We start from the raw sequence: 20,315 nt of genomic DNA on the forward strand, positions 1-20,315 counted from the left end.
TTTAGAATATCCCTTGGAGGTAAAACTTTACTGTCCTCACAATACAGATTAAAAAAAAAATTGAGGGTCAGACAGATTCAGTATCTTACGCAGTGTCACACAGATTATAAGTGGTGGGGTTCAAATTCATCAGTGTGATTTGATAGCTTTCACTTTCAATCAACTCTCAATATCATTACATCATTCCTAATATTATCTTGACCACTGATATAGCAAACAAAACCCTGCAATATACCCTACACCAGAAACTCATACAGAAAATCATTGCTATTGCTAGAAAGCAATGCCTATGACAAGATTTCTTAATTTTCATTTTTTTCTAGTACTCTTCCAAACAGAATTTGAATGGCCAGAGGGGTGAGAGTGGGAACTCTTAACAAATCTTTTGCTCTTCAAAACAATTTCTGGAATACTCAAATATTTCTTAAGTATGAAATATAAAGCACTGATCATTTGAAAGGCAGTAAATTGGAGTTTATTAAAGTTAACAAAGTCTATTAACTTCTATTAATCAAAAGACCCATAAGAGTTAAAAGGAAAACCTCAGATAGGAAGAAGACATTTCTACACAAAACGCATAAGTTTAATACAAATAACTAGCAAAGGACTCATGTCTAGGATGAACAACAATAACAAAAAACTACTATTTATCAATAAAAACAATAAACCCCTTGATAAAAATAACAGAATAGACTTGAAAAGTCAGATCACAAAAGGATTTCCAAATGGTCAATATATTTTTTTAAGGTGTTCAATTTCATTAGTTATCAGGGAACAAATAAAAACCATAGTGAAACACCAATGCATAATCACCAGAATGACTAAATTTAAAACCACTGACAATTCCCAAGTACTGGTGAGTATACAAAACAAATGGGACTCATATACTGCTAAAAGTAAACTGGTACAAACACTTAGAAAACCATTTGATAAAATGTGGCATAAGTTACTTAAATTAAAATGGAAACTTAACATACAACCCAGTAATTCTACTCCTCTCTATATATCCAAAAGAAAAAGAACATATAAGTGTAGTAGTCTCTCCCTCTCTGAGGGAGGGATATGTTATAAAATTCCCAGCAGAAGTCTAAAATCACAGATAGTCCTATACATATACACCTATGATAAAGTTTGATTTGTAAATTAGGCACAGTAAGAGATTAACAATAATAACAATATAAGATAATTATAAAAATAATCTATAATAAAATTGCCAGCAATGAGTTCCCACTACTCTTGAATTTTGTGGTTATGTCAATACTAAGGGTCATTTGAACACAAGCATTACGATAACACAACAGCTATTAAATGATTGACAGAAAAGTAGCATATACAGTGTGGATATGCCAAACAAATGGATGATTCATGTCGCTAGCAGGGCAGAATGCAATTTATAACTTTTAAGTTACTCATTTCTCCAACTTTCCACTTGACACTTTCAAACCACTATTGATCACAGGTAACTGAAACCCTGGGAAACAAATTCACAGATAAGAAGGATTACTGTATGCTAAAAGACACATACTATGACAGAGCAATTTTATTCATGGTCATCAAAAGCTAGAAACAAACCAAATGTTCATAAAGATAGCATGGATAAAACAAATCTGGATACATTTATATATGTGAATACTACAGAGGAATGAAAAGAACCAACTACTGTTATGTACAATATCAAAGAATGTCAGGAAGTGCTGAAAAAAAGCAGCCAAATACCAAAAAAGTAAATTATTCACAATTCCATTTACATAAAATTCAAGAAGAGGTAAAACTATCTATAGTTGTCATTTTAACCTTTTTTCTAAATTGTATGAGTTAAATGAAGGACATTAAGAAGGGGATCAATATTCAGTGGTGGATTCCTGGGATAATTATTGAGTTCGCATGTATAGAAAAAAACTTTTTAGGTTGGTACTTGTCTGTGGTAGCATATTCCTCGTGATTTTTATGAAAGGCTTAGTAGTAAAACATCTTTAAGAATTGAAGTTGCTGATAAAGTACCACTCCCTGATGATACTAAAAAATTACACTGCAGTAAAAATGAAGAGAATTTAAATTATTACTTGTGTTCCTTTTGATTTAAATATAATTATAAGACAAATTTTAAGCTGTTTTACACATATGTATATACATTAAAAATGTTATCAAGCACACACACATATGCAATCTTTATTTTCAAAAAAAAATGTAGCACGTGTGTGTACGCATTTTGCTCTGTTTTTCTAACATGTCTTGTTTTCATTTTGTATCAGTATATATGCTATGTATGAATCTCCTTCATTCTTTTAATAACTACAACTGACAGCTTAACTAAAAAGAATCAATCACCTCTGACTACAATTTCTTTCAATACCACTTTGTTTGTTTTCTTGGTAGTACAAATTACAATTTGTAAATTTTATTTGTTACTTCACTTATGTTGTCTCTTTTGGGGAAGGATACATGTAGCTGAGTGACAGAGCATGTGCTTCTAGCATAAATGAGACCCTGGGTTTGATAACCAGCACCATAAAAAAATGAAAAGAAAGAATTTATTGTCTACCAAATTGTAAAATAAAATAGACACATGTATTATGCCACCTATTGTCAGTCTCTTACCTGTCTCTTGTATTCTTGGTTTCACTTTATCTAAGTCTTCAGTAGCCTCACCAAGATTTTCTTCTAATATTCTAAATAAAAGATTAAGATCTTCCTGGTTTAGACTAACCTGTGAGATATTATGTTAAAAAACGAAAAGACATTTCATTGTACAATGAAGCAATTTTAATGCAGAAAATAAATTCTTAGTAATAAAACATGAAGGACAGTATAATTCAAACACTGACAGAAAATTTATATAATCACTACCCATGCAAGTATTTCACTACTCATTTCATGTTACCGCTTTTATTTTCAAAGATAAGAAAATGTTTATAGAACAACAATATGATTTATAAGTCAACATGAGCTACAACTTTCTTTAATGAAAGTTAATTATGAGTTAAGAAATCTGATCTTTTAAGTGACAAATTCTGAAATGTACACAACCTCACTTTTTAAACAATAACAATACCAGTGCAATAAAAAGACTGTCCTTAATATTAAAAATAGGCATTTCCCTCAATGCTATAATTATCTTTGGAGAATCTTAGGTATTCTAAAAATAAAAATATATGTTTACAATAAATAGTATCAAAGGGAATATGTTAATAAATAATTTATAAACAGACTTCTGCAAATGTTTGTTAAATAATACTTATCTGAAGATTAAATTTTACTGAAAATGATAATAACCTTGTTGAATATCACTTGTCTGAAATTTTTTACCATTCAGTAAAATATTCTACCTTTTGGGGCTGGGCTGTGGCTCAGTGGTAGAGCGCTTGCCTAGCATGTGTGAGGCACTGGGTTCGATTCTCGGCACCACATAAAAATAAATAAAAATAAAGGTTCATCTACAACTAAAAAAAAAAATTATTAAAAAAATTCTACCTTTCATTTGAATTTATACTAAGAAAGACTCTAGAGTTTAAAATTTCAATGATAAAGGATTTTTCACTTGTACTCACATTCATTGACTCAAGATGTCCTTTAATTTCCACAACAGGCACCTTGTGGTACCAATTTGCAGCTAGATTCCGACTTACAAAAAACTCCAAATTAATTGGGTGCAACAGCTGAATATCAGGATGGGAGATGCCTGGCTGGATTACTGTCCTAATGACCAACAGAAATAATACATATGCACAAGTATAGGTGGGAAATGCAACATATTTTAAAAAACAAAGTCAAGCAGTTATCTGCCACTCTAAAAATGACTTTAAGCTGTGTTTCTTGAGTGGTTTCAAGATGAACTTATAATTAAATTAACTTATAATCCATTGGCAAGGGCAGATTAAAATATGTGATAAATAATGAATGATTTTGAAAACCTTATCTATAAACAGTAGATAGGTGATACATGCACACATTTTAAAAACAAAGTCACACTCTTAAAGACATGGGAGAAATCGAATTGTTATTCAAGGACTAAAAATGGTCATGTGCCAATAATGATGTGTCAATGATGGTATAAACTCAATCAAATCATGACAAATTACTCAGACAAAACTAAATTGAGAACCGTTCAGGAATCAATCAGATTGCACTCTTCAAAACCACCAAGATCATGAAAGACCCATAAAGACTAAAGAACTATCCCAGAATAAGTGTCTAATAGTACAGAAATCCCTCTTAATAGTAGAGGATGCAATTAAATGCCATGTGTGATACTGGAGGGGGGGAATTTACTGTAATGAATATCACTGGATCAACAGGTTTAACCTCAATATTGACTGCACATTAGATAATATTACATCATTATCAAATATCCAGAATTTGATAATTATATTGTGGTCAATATAATTCACCATGGTTTCAGGAAACACATTCTAAAATGTTTAGGGGCAATGGCTCAAGATATCTATTCTCAAACAGTAGCAAAATATGTTTTAAATAATAATACTATGTATACATACATTAAAGTATATGTAAAATTGGTGAAACTAATGAAATATATAAGTACACTCATGGTATTATTTCTATAATTTTTCTGTAGGTTTAAAATTTTTCAGAATAAAAAGATTTTTTAAAACAGTTCTATGTAACAGAAGTCTGTTAGGTGTGAATTTCAACAGACAAAATTTCATAGCAAAAATTAACATAATACTTAAATCCATAACTACAGGAAGAACATACCTAGAAAGCTTAAGTTTTGTGAGCTGCACATCCATTCTATCAATTACTGGAGGATTTAAGGAGTCTTCACCAGACACCAGACTAAACTGATTTTGAACTCTGATTAACCCAAGATCTACCACTACAGCATTGGTGGAAACGGAAGACTGTGGGATGATAATAACTGGTGCTTTCAAATCAACATAGACAGAAACACGAAGGCTCCTCTGGGCAAGGTCTTTCACACTTGTGGCAGCCTTTTCTGCAGCCTGGGCAGTGGCAGCACTCAGTGCCTCCTTGGCTGTCTGGAAATTGTTCATGAAATTCTGTGGACGCAAAGTAAAGAGAAAACAGGCACATCAATAGCACTTTCTGTTTCTAGATGTGCTTATTATTTTAAATTAGTTTACAACATTTGTAATCATAATTATCAGATTGATTATTTCTAAATTGAAAATTCAATACATAAACAATGATTTTTACCAGAAGTGACATCAGGAATTTATGAAGATAGACAATTTGAATACAGCCAACATTCAGTGATACCACACCATCTACTTTGGACATATCAGTATACGAATCTCCCTCAGTAGCATCTGGATACAAATCCAAGTTAAAACGAAAAACTTCATTTCCCATTATTGACACCGCCTGAAAAACAGAAATCTGAATGTTCTCTATCCAGGAAAGTAATGATGATGAAATAAAATCCCATTTAGAAAAGGGTTTACATTTATAATCTTTATAAAAACAAACATTTAATTAAAATGTTTTTAAAAATAAATTATAAAGTAGAATTTCATATGCAATCATCAAAAATATTAACTGTTTACTATTACATACTTTTTTATGAACTGTCTTAGGATCAACATCTGTGACAATAATATTTTCCAGTCTGGCAAAAAGTGACTGCTTCTTTGACTGAAGAGAAAGGGAGGAATCAAGTCCTGAAAAAAATTGGTTTTATTATAATTTCTACAGCTCTGTCAAAAATAAGATACTTATTTCATTGTATGAAATTATTTTGGGGTTTTATTTTTGAAATTTAGCAATGTCTAAATCCCAATGGATAAGTTACAAAGTTAGATACTTTTAGCTTTATAAACACCAAACCTATAAATTTATTAAAAACTAAATATCTGAATTTTCAATTATTTGAAAAAAACATATTTGGTACAACTCAGAATGTAAATAAATCCTTTATACCTTATGTCTAGTCATTATACAAAGTCTGTTAAAGTCTCATGAACTAAATACAGACTAGTATATGTACTGTCAAGCCAAGACAAAGAAAACAAAACAAACAAAAAAGAAAAAACCCAAAACTTTCTGGTTTCTTAAGTTCTTAAAACAATGTCATTAAACATATTACACATATTCCTTGCCTTTACCAAATTATAATAAGCTGACACAGATAAGGTTAGGAAAAAACCTAGACGAGTTTATCAGTTTTTGCCTAAATGAACATAATGGGCTCACAGGTTTTCTAGGGTTGCTTTGCATAAAGTACAAATGAATAAATATGATGTATAATTATATAGTTACATATAAAGATTGTATAGAAAGACAATATAGAGGTTAAAAAATATATATAAAGTCTAGTAAGGATCAAGTGTATACATAGACCTTCAATTGAACTGAATTAACACTTCTCCCAGCCCATCAATAGTGTTCTGACATTCATATTATACTCCTTTTCACCCCTAGACAACTCTCAGAAGGTCCATAACACCAGCACATGTGTACGATTCAATCTGAAGGGCAAGTTCTGATCAAATCTACAGGCCAAAAAGAAAGCATCCAATCTAATTATGCACTGGCAGGTACTTCATAGCTAGCTCAGAGTCCTCCATTTGTATACTCCTTGGCATTGAGAAAGAGAGAGAGAGAGAGAGAGAGAGAGAGAGAGAGAGAGAGAGAGAGAGAGAGAGAGAGAGAGAGAGAGAGAGAGAGAGAGGAGAGTACAGGACAATGGGTATGCAAGTTTATCCCTTAATGAATTTTTAGTACCGTGAGATCTTTACCTTGGATCTTGATTTCAGCGATATTGCTCTTCTCATCACAAACAACAACACAGAAAGCATTCAACTTGGCAAACAGTCTAAAGCCAACAATGTCACTTTCTTTAGAGGACACAATCACTAAAAATAAAACAAAGAATTCTATCACTGTGAGATTCTAGTAATCTAAATTTTGTTAAGGGTTTTCCCCCATATTAATTAAACCATAATTCTGCTCAATATATTTAAATATATATTTTTTAAATTCTCAAACTCTTAAGATTTCAAATGCTTCTTTTGTATATCCTACAAAGTTTGCATTTTTAATAGTGAGATGTGTTACTTCTGTGACTTAAAAGCAAAAACAAAAAACAAAAATCCCAAAATAAATAAGGACCCTGAAACTCAAAGAAATTAAATGTACTTAGGGTCACACAGCTTAAGTAACAGAGTCAGAATTTGAACAGAATTCTTTCTGATATAAAATCAAGACTGAGTTAACTAGATGCTGTCCTTGAACCCCTGCCTTTGGTCTCTGGGTATTGATTTCCTCATGTGTAAAATAGAACCTCTTTAGGAGTCACTGAGAAGGCAGCGAAGAGCTCAGTGTAAATATAGGTCTTATCCCCCTATTACCTATCCACGGGCAACCCACCACCAAAATAAGAGCAAAAACAAACGTTTTTCAAAAACAACTGTATGGGTTATATTTGCCCAATAGATCAGGTGCTCACATATGATTCAATTTGAAGAAAAGGGCACACATGATTAAATTAGGTGATCTCTAAGATTCCTCATTTAGCCTTACAGTACTAATACATCTGCTAACAATAAGCAAAAAAACACATTTTTCATACCTTTCTGCAGAGGTGAATTTTTTTGTTTTTCAATTGAAATCTGTACCTCCTTGACAATATCCATGTTTTGATCATCTGATGGAATAATGGTTGTCAGGTAGTTAATAGAAGAGAGAAGTGCTTGTGTTTGTAGCAAGAGATTTAAAGATGAAAAGGCCACCTAAAAAGATGTTTTAGGAAGAAAATTAGTTTTATTTGATCAATTATTCCTTGTATTCTGCACAATGACCCCCCTCCCCCCAGAGGCTCCCAGCAGGCTTCCCACCACCTGGAAAGAAGAGAGGAGAGGAATGTCCAGGAGTCCCTAAAACAGGGAGTACATGGAAAGCAAGTTACAACCACACGGTTCAGGGGTACATCAGAGTACCGCAGCAACTAAATTACTCTATCCCCCAACCATAATGGTAATGAAGTTTATGATCTGCCTCTCATAATGGTCCTGATATTCAGCATAAGCCTTCCATAATGACTTACTGGATCTTAATGGTTCATTTATTATGATTATTTAAACCATATAAATCAGAACACGAAATTCCTGAACCACTATGTGCTACTACTATGTTTAGAAATGATTCCAAATGTGCCACCAATGAAATTTAAATGCACATGGTACAATTATGAGTTCCCAGTTACTAAGTGATCTCCAAAAACCCTAATAATAGTCCCATCATTTAAAAAGAAATACAGAATATATGACTTGTAAGAAATAAATACTACATGTTTCAAAAACATGACTCTTAAAAGCTAAGGTAGCAACATAAATTGATTCCAAGAAAGTGTGGCGTTTTCTTTCTTTTTTTTTTTTTTTTTTTTTTTTTTTTAATTCTTTTGTAGTTGTAGATGGACAGCATACCTTTCTTTGTTGTTGTTTTTATTTTTATGTGGTGCTGAGGATCAAACCCAGTTACTCACGCGTGCTAGGCAAGCACTCTGCCACTGGGCTACAGCACCAGCCCCGAATGTGTGGCTTTTAATAGCATATTTAAATAAAATTAAAATCTCTGTTTATAGAAAAGAATTTTTCACTTCCTCAAAACACTACATTGATATAAAAACTTCAAAGAGGAAGGTTCTCAAGATTATGGCAGATTTTCCCATCTCTCAAAAGCATTCATTTAAACTCATATCTCTCATTTTCTTTTTAATGTAACCCACAAGTATTTTTCCTCTTCTTCCTCTATAGTATTGCCTAAGAAGTAATAGCTTCAAAATTACTTACCACCTCTCTTCATAAATAATGTACATTTTCATTCCTATATTACTGGATTGTATTTAGTCTGGTTTGTTTAGAATTCTGCTAATTCTTTTTTTTTTAACTTTAAAGCTATTTATTTATTTATTCATTCATTCATTTTTGGTTGTTGATGGACCTTTATTTTATTTATTTTTATGTGATGCTGAGGATCAAATCCAGTGCCTCACACATGCTAGGCAAGCGTTCTGAGTCAAAACCCCAGCCCTAGAATCCTGTTAGTTCTTTATATAGCAATGTTCCATTTTCTATAGTACTCCCTTCTCTTGAAATAATACTGAAATCTTAAAAACAATATGATAGGATGGATACAGTAAGTGAAAACAACAGCTTTACTAAACTGCATGACAGACGCAGAGCAAGTTAAGTACCTACAAAGTTAATTTATAACTTTCAAAGTTTCTCAAATACATCATCAAATTACCCATCAATATTCCTCAGAGAACAGTGGAGACTTCCAGAGTAGGCTATTTTCAAAAGAAATATATTCCTTTAATAAAATCCCTTACCTTAAGTGTTTGTTCTGTTTTTTCAAAAGTAGTTTGAAAGCCCGGTCCATTCCTATCAGCCTGAAAAAGGAAACAAAATTTCTAAGGAAAGAATTAAGACCAAAGCAAATAAATCCTTTATTTATAATATGATTAATTTACTTATATTTATCTATAAATATATTTGTATATACATTACATATTTAAATATACTGTCACTATTTTAATGTTACACCCAAAAATTTATTGTAATAATGCAAATGTTTTCTCTTCAAGCATGGGACAATGTTCATTAACTTCTGGGAAGAATAATAGACTCTGGGTTGGAGGGTATAAATATGTCTTAGAGTCCATCCATTACTTAATGCTTAAATCCCTCCATAAAGTCTTTGACAGAGCTGGGTGTGGTGGCACATACGTAAAGTCCCAAATACTTTGGAAGCCAAGGCAAGATAACTGTTAAGTTCAAGACCAGCCTGGGAAACCTAGTGAGACACAGTCTCAAAATAAAATAAAAAAGGATGGGGATATAACTCAGTGGAACAGCAAGCACTCACCTATCATACAAGATTCTAGGCTCAACCCTGAGTACTAAAGGGAAAAAAAAATTAAAAAGTCTTTGGCAAATCTATGTATTTATATACATATATTTATATTTCTAGTGAAAAAAAATCTAATTTCCTTACAAGGAACTGCAATCTTTGCAAAATATTTTGTTTTAATGAGTTCTTCATACTGATTAAAAAATATATATATATGCATATATACATATATACATATATATTCATTCATCTCCCATCATAACTAACCACTGGTCCTAGTTCTGTCTACTGGAAACAAACATAGTAAATTTAAACTCAAAAAACTGACCTCCTGTGAGAAAATTTCTGCCAGACTAGTTTACCTGACTTTCTGTTCCCATACTGCTTTGTGCTTTTATTAGAGAATCAATTATATTTTACATCAATCAATGTTATATTTGGTTGTTTCCTTGCCTATCTCTCCCTTCTAGTCTATAATTTCCTTGAGAGCAAAGAATATTTTTCATCTCTATTCAAGTGCCTAACAGTAAAGGCATTTGGTAACACAGCAATAGTTGGTAAATAGTAGTTAAACAAATCAACTACTCTTGAATGCAGCCAAATACCGTAAGTTCCTTCAGCATTTTTCATGTGATATATTTTTTCTAATTTTTTTTCCATGTGATATATTTTTGAGTCTCTTGCAAATTCTGGCAGTTTCTTCTAACCCAGTCCAAGTTGGCTTTTTCTTTTTGATGAAGAATATTAGACCAAATGTTACCTACATATACGGTGAGTGGAGACACATGAATATGCCCGAGAAGACAGAAACAGCACCAACTTCATCCTAGGCTACCACCTTTGAAGATAAGAAGCTTAGTGGCTTCATAATAGCCCTATACTGAAGGGCTACTACAGTGAAAGAGAAAGGTATGCGAATGGAAGAAATAATAGCTATCCCTATAATTAAAAACATATCCAGAACTATTAGGAATACACGGTCATCTTTTTTCCTAAGGATATAGTTTTGAGTACACAACAAATACACAATCATTCTATGGTCCTTACCTTAATATATTCCACTTTTAAAAGATCTAATCCAGGTTTGTCAGAAGAACTAATTAAGTGAAGGGGCTTCTTTCTGGATCCTAAATTAAAGAAAAAAGGCTTTCAAATAAATAGATCTTCTAAAATTTTAAAACTTTCTAGATGTCTTTTTCTTTTCTAAAAATGTTAATTAAGTTTTAAAAGAATATCTGGGCATATTTTCATGGTTACTGAAAATTACAAATCAGTACCTAAGGAATCCAACTTACTTTAAAACATGCATATTTATTTTCACTTGATTCTGTATTTGTTTTCAAAAATAATGAAAACATGCCTAGATATTTTTAAGGCTGTCCACATATGTAAGGCAGTAGAATAGACTATAGGTTTAAGAATCAGGAAATATGACTTCTAATTCATCTCTATCCTTATCAAAGGCTAATTAATAGTTAAGATCAGTTTCCTCAATTACATAAAAAATAGGTTGGACTAAAACAATTAATATCCTATTGTACTATAAAATTTTATGAAAAAGTAATTTATTTATATTAGAGAAAATTAAAATAATCTTCCTTCAATTAGGCTGAGAGAGGCAACTTACATAAAAAAGGTGTTTTTAAGGAAGGAGAATTATTAAAACTTTCTTTTTATCTTAAGAACAAGAACTGCTACCAAATGTGATCTAAATTCTTATAGAGAAATGCCAAGGAAGCATCCCCAAAAGCCATGCAGCGAAGTGTGATTTAGCCACCACTGCATCTACCTTTCACTATTCAAAATCTATAACTCCTGCTTCTGAGACAACTGATTTTCCCCTGATCACTAAAGTCTTAACCTTCTCTAAAAAACAGGCTTAGAAATATATTATTTATATATTTTCCCTCAAAACAGTAATGTAAACTCTGTATTAACACAATACTTACAGAATATTAATAACATATAAAACATTTTTCTTCCAAACTGAGGTTTGTTTTAATTTCAATTATTAAAAAGTTATAAAACATAGGTCTTTGTATTTGACAAAAGTCTTAGGCAAATATTAGGATATTTTAATTATGTAGATTTATCCACTTCTTCCTGCCTCAAAAATCTGAGCACATAAGGTATATGCTGAACAAACTATAAAAGCTTCTAAGAGTTGACTTTGCATTCTGCCATTTTAATTTTGATAACTGTTGCATCTTGTGATATATGAACACTATTAATTAAAACAAGGCCTTTGATATCATAAGAGCAGAGACAAATTTCTAGGTTTTTGCCATTCATGAGTTACATGATCTTGAACTTGGCAAACAGCCTAAAGCCAACTTATCACTTTATTCATGGGTAAATTATATGACCAATCTATGCCTTTGTTAGATATCAACTGGAGATAACAATGCTACCTATCTCACAACATTGTTATAAAAATACAAAGTTATTATTTGTAATGAATACTGTAGAACAGTATTTGCTATTATTTGTTATGTAAATAAAAGAGTTTCAGACACACAAAAGTGCTGTTTTTATTACTAGCCGTTATTTATATTTTTTCAACTATTACCTTGAATTTCATGGTAATCCAAGCTGATTTTCTTTAAATAAGACACCGCAGTTAAGTCAAATGTTCTCACTGTTGCCTCTGTTCCTAACTGAGTAACATTAAACACTAGAATTGTATCTTCTTCTTTCTGTTGTTTAGTAAATTCCAAAATCACCTAAAAGAGTTATCACAGCCAATAAGTTTAAGTCATACTTAAAATAAAAAAACCAAAATCTTTCTCCATTCATACCACCAGGAGAATAGTGGAAACACTGTTCATATCCCTGTACTAAAGTTATTTAATATGATTGGAAATTATTGTCTTACATTCCATTATTTATAAAATATTCTGGCGAAACTGAATTTTAATTTAGCAAAACAGAAACTATGGATTCTTAATATGATTTTCTTAAAATAAAAATCATGTTTGGTGATGATAGAAGCATTTTATTAAAGTGAAAAGTCAGATAAGAATGTTCATTAGCACACTACTACTTAATTCTATAAATTACAGGCAATATAATCTGCCAATATTTTAAAACCTGCAAGTTCTTTAACACACTTCTCAGAAGGTAGTCTTTGTCCCCACCTTTTGAACCTGGGCTTGTGAATACTTCATCAGTAGAGTATAAAGAAAATTATGTTATAATGAATTCCTATGACAGAAAGGGTCTAAGAAACTCCCACCGCAGAAAGCTGACCCTGGAGAAAGCTAATTGCCACGTAAGGAGTTCAGCTACCCTGACACTATCATGTGGGTAAGACCTGAATATGTGCTTCAGACAATAGTTCAAACCAAGTCCACAAACTATAGCCTTGTGAGTGAACCACTATGGACATCCATCATGGACTTCAGAATGCATCCCCAAGCAATATATCTGAAATGAAAGTGTACACAAAATTACCCACCTGGATCCTTCTAGAATTCCTAACCTATAAACTGGGAGCAAACTAAAATAGCTGTTTTAAGTTTCTAAGCGTTAGGGTAATTTGATAGGCAGGAATAGTAATTAGAATGATAAAAATACTGAAAAAAAAAGGCTATAATTAATCTTATTAACAGATGACATAATTATATACTTAAGAAAAACCAGGAGTGTCAGCAGAAAACAGTAAGATAACAAAAAATAGTATAATAAAGTATTAAGTACAAAAAGTGATATATAAAAATAAACATCATAGAAATAAATTTTTATTAAATGAAATAAAACGTAATATATAAAATCAGGGATAAATTTTTGTTTGTTGTTGTTTTTGTTGTTTTTTTTGTTTTGAGTCTTGCTATGTTGCCCATGCTGGTGTCCAACTTCCAAACTCAAGGGATCCTTCTATCTTGGACTCCTACATTCTGGGACTACTGGTATAGGTTACCATTCCTACCAAGTATTTTTATGAGAATTTTCTAAATATACACTACTACTAGGCCATAAAGATAAATTTTATTACAGAAATACTTAAAACTTCAAAATTGTAAAAAAAAAAAAAAAAAAAAGCACCCTGGGAAAAATATTTCAAATAGCAGTATTATTTTTTCCTTCAATGTCTGGCTGTATTTCACTTTAATGCATTCATTCAGTGTTCAACAAAATATTTATTGGGTATTTTCTAACATGTACCAGGCTATGCCAGCAACTAGCAACTAAGGACACACCAAGGCGAACAGACCAGACATGGTGGTTATTCTCTTGAAGGATACATTCTGGAAAAAATGAACATTGCTATCATGTGTTGTGTGGTCAGGATTTTGCCATAAGATGACATTTGAGCAAATACCTGAAACTAGTAAAGAATCAAGTCATGCAGGAAAATTGTGTCCCAGGCAAAGGAAAAGGCAAGTACAAAGAATGTGCTTTGGTATACACAACAAAAGAAAAGTATACACTCCATGAGGAAGGAACTTTCCTCACTATTTTTTCCTTCATGCACATTGACTGTACACGATGGTACCTGATACGTACTTATTGAAGGTATAAGTGAAATGTGACTAGAGCAGAGTGAGAAAGGTGGGAAAGAACTGAACACAAAGTCAAACATTTGTATTGGTGACCTGTGGAGGGCCTCACAGGTCACAGTAAGGACTGAGTCATTACTCTGAGAAAGATAAAAAGTCAGGTGAGGGCTTTGAAGAGTAGTGATATGATTTGACTTTCACTTTAAAAGGATCACTTGGGCTACTGTATGTAGAGGATAGTATTGGATCAAAATGAAGACAGTTAAGAGGCTACTGCAATAATCCAGGCAAGAGATAATGACAACTTAGTACAGCAGCAGTGGAAGAGAAGAGTCACAATGTGAATGCATTTTGAAGAGTCCAGGGAGTGACTGATATTATGGATCAAATATAAAAGAAAGAGAAGTCAAAGAAAGTTAATGGTAGAAAACACATCTCTCTTTAAAACAAATACCAATAATACTTAGATGTGTACACACAACTCAAATCTGACATTTCTCACCTTAAGATATAAACATCAATAAGAAACATCTCTTACCTTTTGTGTTCTGTTATCAAAGTAATAAAAACAATTATTATAGAAAATTTAGAATATACAGAAAAGCAAGTAAAAATGAAAAACTATAATCCCACCATCCAGACATGAATATTATTATTAACCAAAGAAAATATATACATACAATTTTATATGAAATCAGAATATCCTTAGTATTATAATCTCTTTTGCCCCAGTAATATGTTATAAACATCTTTCCAGGTTTTCTTTTACTATATGACTTCTGAAGGCAACAAAAAGCATGTTGGTAATTTTAGGTGGTTGACCATTTTTCCAAATTATAACCATGACAATAGCAATATTATTTAGCACAAAAGCGGAAATTTTAAAAAAGTAAAAGTCATAGAGATTTTCTGCAGAAATGCAAATCTTAATTGACAGTCTTAAGCAATTCCAGAGTAGATTAGATTATACCATGGGTCATCCTTAAAATGTTCTTTAAAAACAGTATTTCATTTTTTTAAACAGTCTACATGTGTAAGTGTAAGCATGCACATGCACTGGGCAGTAAGGAAGGCAGAACACATTTTCAGTATACTTGATACCTGGGTCTAGCTTGAGATAGTTAAGAAGATAGGGACAACAAAAAAGTATTTGTGGACAAAAAGCAACACACGTACTTCTTTAATTTCAAACTTGAGTAGAAGATTAATGAGCTCCTCACTTGGAATCTCTGCAGCTTTTTTAAATTCTGTTCCTTTTACACTTTTAGCAATGTGTGACTCTCCATCTTCAGCATCAAAATACTCATCATCAGACTCTAAAGGAAAAAGATATTTAGTCTTAACATAATGGTCACTGAAAACTGCATAAAACGCTCAAATCTGAATTTCCCAAAAGTAAAATTCATTTATTAGACGTAAATTTTATATTCAGACTCAAAAGTCTGAATTTAAAAAAAGTTTCACAGTGACTTGATCTGATATAACAATCAAATTTAAAATCAAATAGCACTACTATTTTAACTTAAATAATTCTGCTTTTTACCTTAGGTCATGTATTCAATATGCAATAAAATATTTATTGGAGTCACCTATCTTATATCAAAGTGCCCAGGACAGACATGATTTTGTCTTTATGCAGCTTACATTCTAGTTCAAAATTAAAAGGAATCAGACCAGGACAGAGAAAAGCATCAAATGAAGCAAAAAATAAGATAAAGTAGGTTATTTAGAATCTTAAGTATTGTCAATCACAAACTGTCATTTAGCCAATGAAGAAACTTGAGCTTAAAAAAATAACTGACCCAAAGTCATACCATTTATTAGCAGCACAAGTAGTTCTAGAACCAGTAAATTACTATAACACTTTAAGAATTCATTTATTTTCTGAAAATGTTATCTCTAGGTAACAGTTTATAGGTCTGGCTTGGCAACAGTTTACATTTCTTACCTGATTCTATTCCATCTAGCAATAGTGAAGTGCCAAGTAGACCTTTGGTTCCTCCTGAAATAATAGGAATTGATGCTATCTGGCAAAGAATATAAAAAGTTTTCTTAAAATTACTGATTTAGCAGGACTAAATATACATAGATGAGGGAAAGAACAAAAAGTAATAAAATGCAGAGATGGAACAATACATACACACAATACATAAACCTTCCAAAAAGACACATGATGCAATCAACTAATAACTGGTTAGAATTTATAAATTATTAAGATTAACATCCACATTTACAAAGACAAACCTGTATGTAACTCTAGTAGGTAAGTCTATTTCATCATTGTGTATCATTTAATTGCTGCCTCTAATAATATTAAATTGCATATTTATTACAGGTTCCTGCAAAATGGTATTACCATCTGTGGACTTTCTTCATATTTCATTTCAAATTAAATGGAAATCCAACATTTATTTTATGCTACAAGGATCATTAGTTAAAGTCACCTAAAACTTTTAAGTCTTACATATAAGAAAATTTTAGACCAATTATTTTACTGGCAATATAATAAAGAAGATTTCTACTTCTAGCTTTATTTAAAATATTGAATTGAAGAAATTTTTTCCTTTAATTTCTTTATTTCTGGCCCTTTCAGTCATAAATGCCATAAAAATAACTTGCCATCTCTACTTAAAAATAATAATTTTCTAATCAGGTGAGGGGTGGGTGGCAGAAAATATCAATTTCAAGGCCAGCCTGAGCAACATAGTGACACCCTGTCTCCAAACAAAATTAAAAAGGGGTGAGGAATGTAGTTCAGTGGGTTCAAGCCCCAGTACCATAAACGAATGAATGAATGAAAAGTAGTTCTGTGAAAACAGAAGCTTAAGCATATCTATTATATCCATTTACCTTTCTCTCTGGAGACTGTGTAGATGATTTCTGTGGCAAAGGTATACTGTTAATCAAACACAACATATCTTTCATCTTCTGGTCAGAAATTCTCACATGCATCAAAGGAAGTCCTCCTGATACTTTAAATCTAAAAATATAAGTCAACTGTAAGGTTTCAAAGTTAGCTTCTCTGTATTATGCAGGGGGAACAATTTTGAGAAGAGACTACATTGTCAAGTCAAAGTTGCTTTTCACATGTTTTAATCTAATTCCATTCATACCTCATTTAGACATTACCAGGGAATGGAAAGTTTCATGTAAGTGAAGTTTCCAGATAATTTAAATGTACCATTCTTAGGCAGTTAGAACTTTTTACATTAACTAATTCTTTTGACAATCCTTCAAAACACAATTGTCTACTTTTTAAAACCAAAATCACCACATATACTTTAGTTCCTAGAATCTCATATTTCTTGTCAGTATCAAAGAGCACCTACCCCATTATTCTCTATGCTCTTCTCTCTTACCTTTATTTTTAATATATATGGCAGTGGGAAGCCCCTGACATATCATTTGTACACTTGTTTATTTTGAGTCTCCTGAATAAAATGTAAGCTCCATGAGAATATCCATTTCACTAGTGAATCACTAGCCTGCATTTATCAGTCATGTCCATTTGGGCAGTTGCTCAATTCTATTTCCTACTCTATGCAACTGCCTGACATTTGTGTCAACAGCTTTGTGGAAGATATATGCTGCTAACAGGGCTCTTTTAGGTTTATGTTTGGCTTTCCTGACTAAGCTGTGAACAGTTGAGGTTGACAGATGCCTAACTGCTAGGTGAGTTATTGGGGTATGGTAAAGCAGTATTTAAGGAGAAATTTATAATGCCTATATAAGGAAAAATAAAAAGGCCTCAAATTATCTACCTTAGCTTCTACCTTAAGAAACTAGGAATCAAAAGAAAATGTAACTCAAAATAAGCAGAGGAAGACAAAAATAAACAAGAGAGAAGAAGAAATTAGGAAGATTAAAAAATAGAAACAAAATATAGAAAATAAATTGAAACCAAAAACGGTTCTTTCAGAAGATCAACAAAATTGATTAACACCGGTCAGATTGAGAAAAAGAAAGAGAAGACACAAATTACTAATATCAGGAATAACAGAGTTAAGATCTCTACAGATTCTTTTTTTTTTTTTTTTTTTGGTGTCTATCGTTTTATTGTTATAGTAAAAAGGTACATAAATTACACCCTCATGACAAGGTATTTTGGAAGTAGAGAAACAGTTTTCATATTTTTTCAGCATCTATCCCCTCCTCATTTTTCCTTTCTTGTACAAATTAAACTCCTGGTGAGAACACATTTCCACACTTATCTATATCCAGGCATCTAAAATTGTGTCAGAATTTTTAATACTTCTTTTCCATGTTATTGGAACCTCTGCCCTACTTACTAGCTAATCCCAGAACAAGAATTTTTCAATAAAGAAAACTTTAAAGAGTAACAAAAATCTCACATTATGTGCCAGTGAAATTATATATCAAAAGTTCTATGCCTGCAATCCTAGAGGCTCAGGAGGCTGAGGCAGAAAGATCATGAGTTCAAAGTTAACCTCATGAAAAATGAGGCACTAAGCAACTCAGTGAGACCCTGTCTCTAAATAAAATACAAAATAAGGCTGGGGATGTGACTCAGTGGTTGAGTATCCCTGGGTTCAATCCCCAGTAACCCCCCCACAAAAAAATTCTAAAGAAGACATGAGATACTTTTAATAGAGGACAAAAATTTTGAAGGACCAAAAAACTGGCTATACAACACAGGTGAGTAATTAAATAAATTTCATAACTAAATACTATACAATAGTGTACAAAACATCATAGGTTAATATGAAATAGCACTAACAGAAATGCAAAAGCCTTTTTAAATAGATAGAATCTTGATTCAGGCATTTAATAAATCATTCATAAAAGTGATAGAGTATAATCCCTAGCTGAGTTTCAGGAAATGGCTCTACAGATTCTTAATGAGTTAAAAATGTAATATAGAAATACTAGGAATAATTTTATGCCAGTAAACTCAATAACCAAGATAAATACATTTCTAGAAATGTACATAAAAAAACCACTCCAAACATACTCCAAACACTTGCTCAAAACAATTGCAATACACAAAGAGCATTCTAGAAAATAGATCATCTGAATAAATGTGTATCTATAAAAGAAGCTGAATTTATATTTAAAATTCTCTCCAAAGAAAACTCCAAGATGGCTTTTCTGATGAATTCTACCTAATGTACAGAAAAGAAAGAATACCAATTCTATCTTCAAGATGACCAACATTACCCTGATACCAAAACAAGAAAAGCACAAACCAATATTCCCTGTGAACATAAATATGAAAATTAATAATGAAATTTTTGCAAGCAAAGACCACGATGTTTTAAAAGGTTAATATATTATTTCCAAGTTAGGTTTATCTGGTAAGGAAAGTCTGGTTTAAAATCGACCTGACAAAGGGTATCAAGGAAATATTTGATACATACAACAATATGAATGAATCTCAAGTAAATTATGCCAAAAGTAACTAATCAAAACTTTAAAACTCTATGAGTCTAGATTTTAGAAAAACCTAACAAATATACAGTGTCAGAAAACACAAATATACAGTGTCATCTAGGGACTAGGGGAGAGGAGTTAGGTGGGGAAAGGAAATACAACAGAATCAGGAGACTTGGAAGTGATGGAGACATTCATTATCTTGACTCTGAATATGGTTTCATGGAAATATAGATAGGTCAAAACTTAACAAATTGGACATTTTGAGAGACAGCTTATAAAATTATACCACAATAAAGCTGGTTTTTAAACAGCAACATAAAATTTCATAATTATTTTTTTATTTAAATTAAAAATTCATTTTCTATTTTTCCCTACATTTCTCACAATTTATATGGTTTCATGATGAAAAGAGCATCTAATTCTTTTTAGGATTTTATTTCATGAATATAACCCCTGAATTGAATCCATTCAAAAACACGGATTACCAACTTTTACACAACATTCAAGTAAGAATTCGGAAAAAAAAGAGATGAGATATAATTCAAATAAACTTTTTATTTAAAATGTTATTTCTGCTGCAAGATAAAA

General features: G+C 31.7%; 1 protein-coding gene across 1 annotated transcript in view; it reads right to left on the reverse strand.

The window, feature by feature from the left end:
• Nucleotides 1–20,315, reverse strand: part of VPS13C (vacuolar protein sorting 13 homolog C) — a 166,325-nt gene that overhangs the window by 83,571 nt on the left and 62,439 nt on the right. Inside the window, 13 exon segments of the mRNA XM_079125610.1 lie at nucleotides 2,599–2,707; nucleotides 3,549–3,696; nucleotides 4,717–5,021; nucleotides 5,179–5,346; nucleotides 5,539–5,642; nucleotides 6,720–6,836; nucleotides 7,553–7,712; nucleotides 9,314–9,373; nucleotides 10,882–10,961; nucleotides 12,404–12,557; nucleotides 15,510–15,649; nucleotides 16,282–16,360; nucleotides 17,184–17,313. Coding sequence (XP_078981736.1) covers nucleotides 2,599–2,707; nucleotides 3,549–3,696; nucleotides 4,717–5,021; nucleotides 5,179–5,346; nucleotides 5,539–5,642; nucleotides 6,720–6,836; nucleotides 7,553–7,712; nucleotides 9,314–9,373; nucleotides 10,882–10,961; nucleotides 12,404–12,557; nucleotides 15,510–15,649; nucleotides 16,282–16,360; nucleotides 17,184–17,313 — 1,754 coding nt within the window.

Source organism: Sciurus vulgaris, assembly GCF_902686455.1.
Source record: "Sciurus vulgaris genome assembly, chromosome: 2".
In the NCBI taxonomy this organism is placed as follows: domain Eukaryota; kingdom Metazoa; phylum Chordata; class Mammalia; order Rodentia; family Sciuridae; genus Sciurus; species Sciurus vulgaris.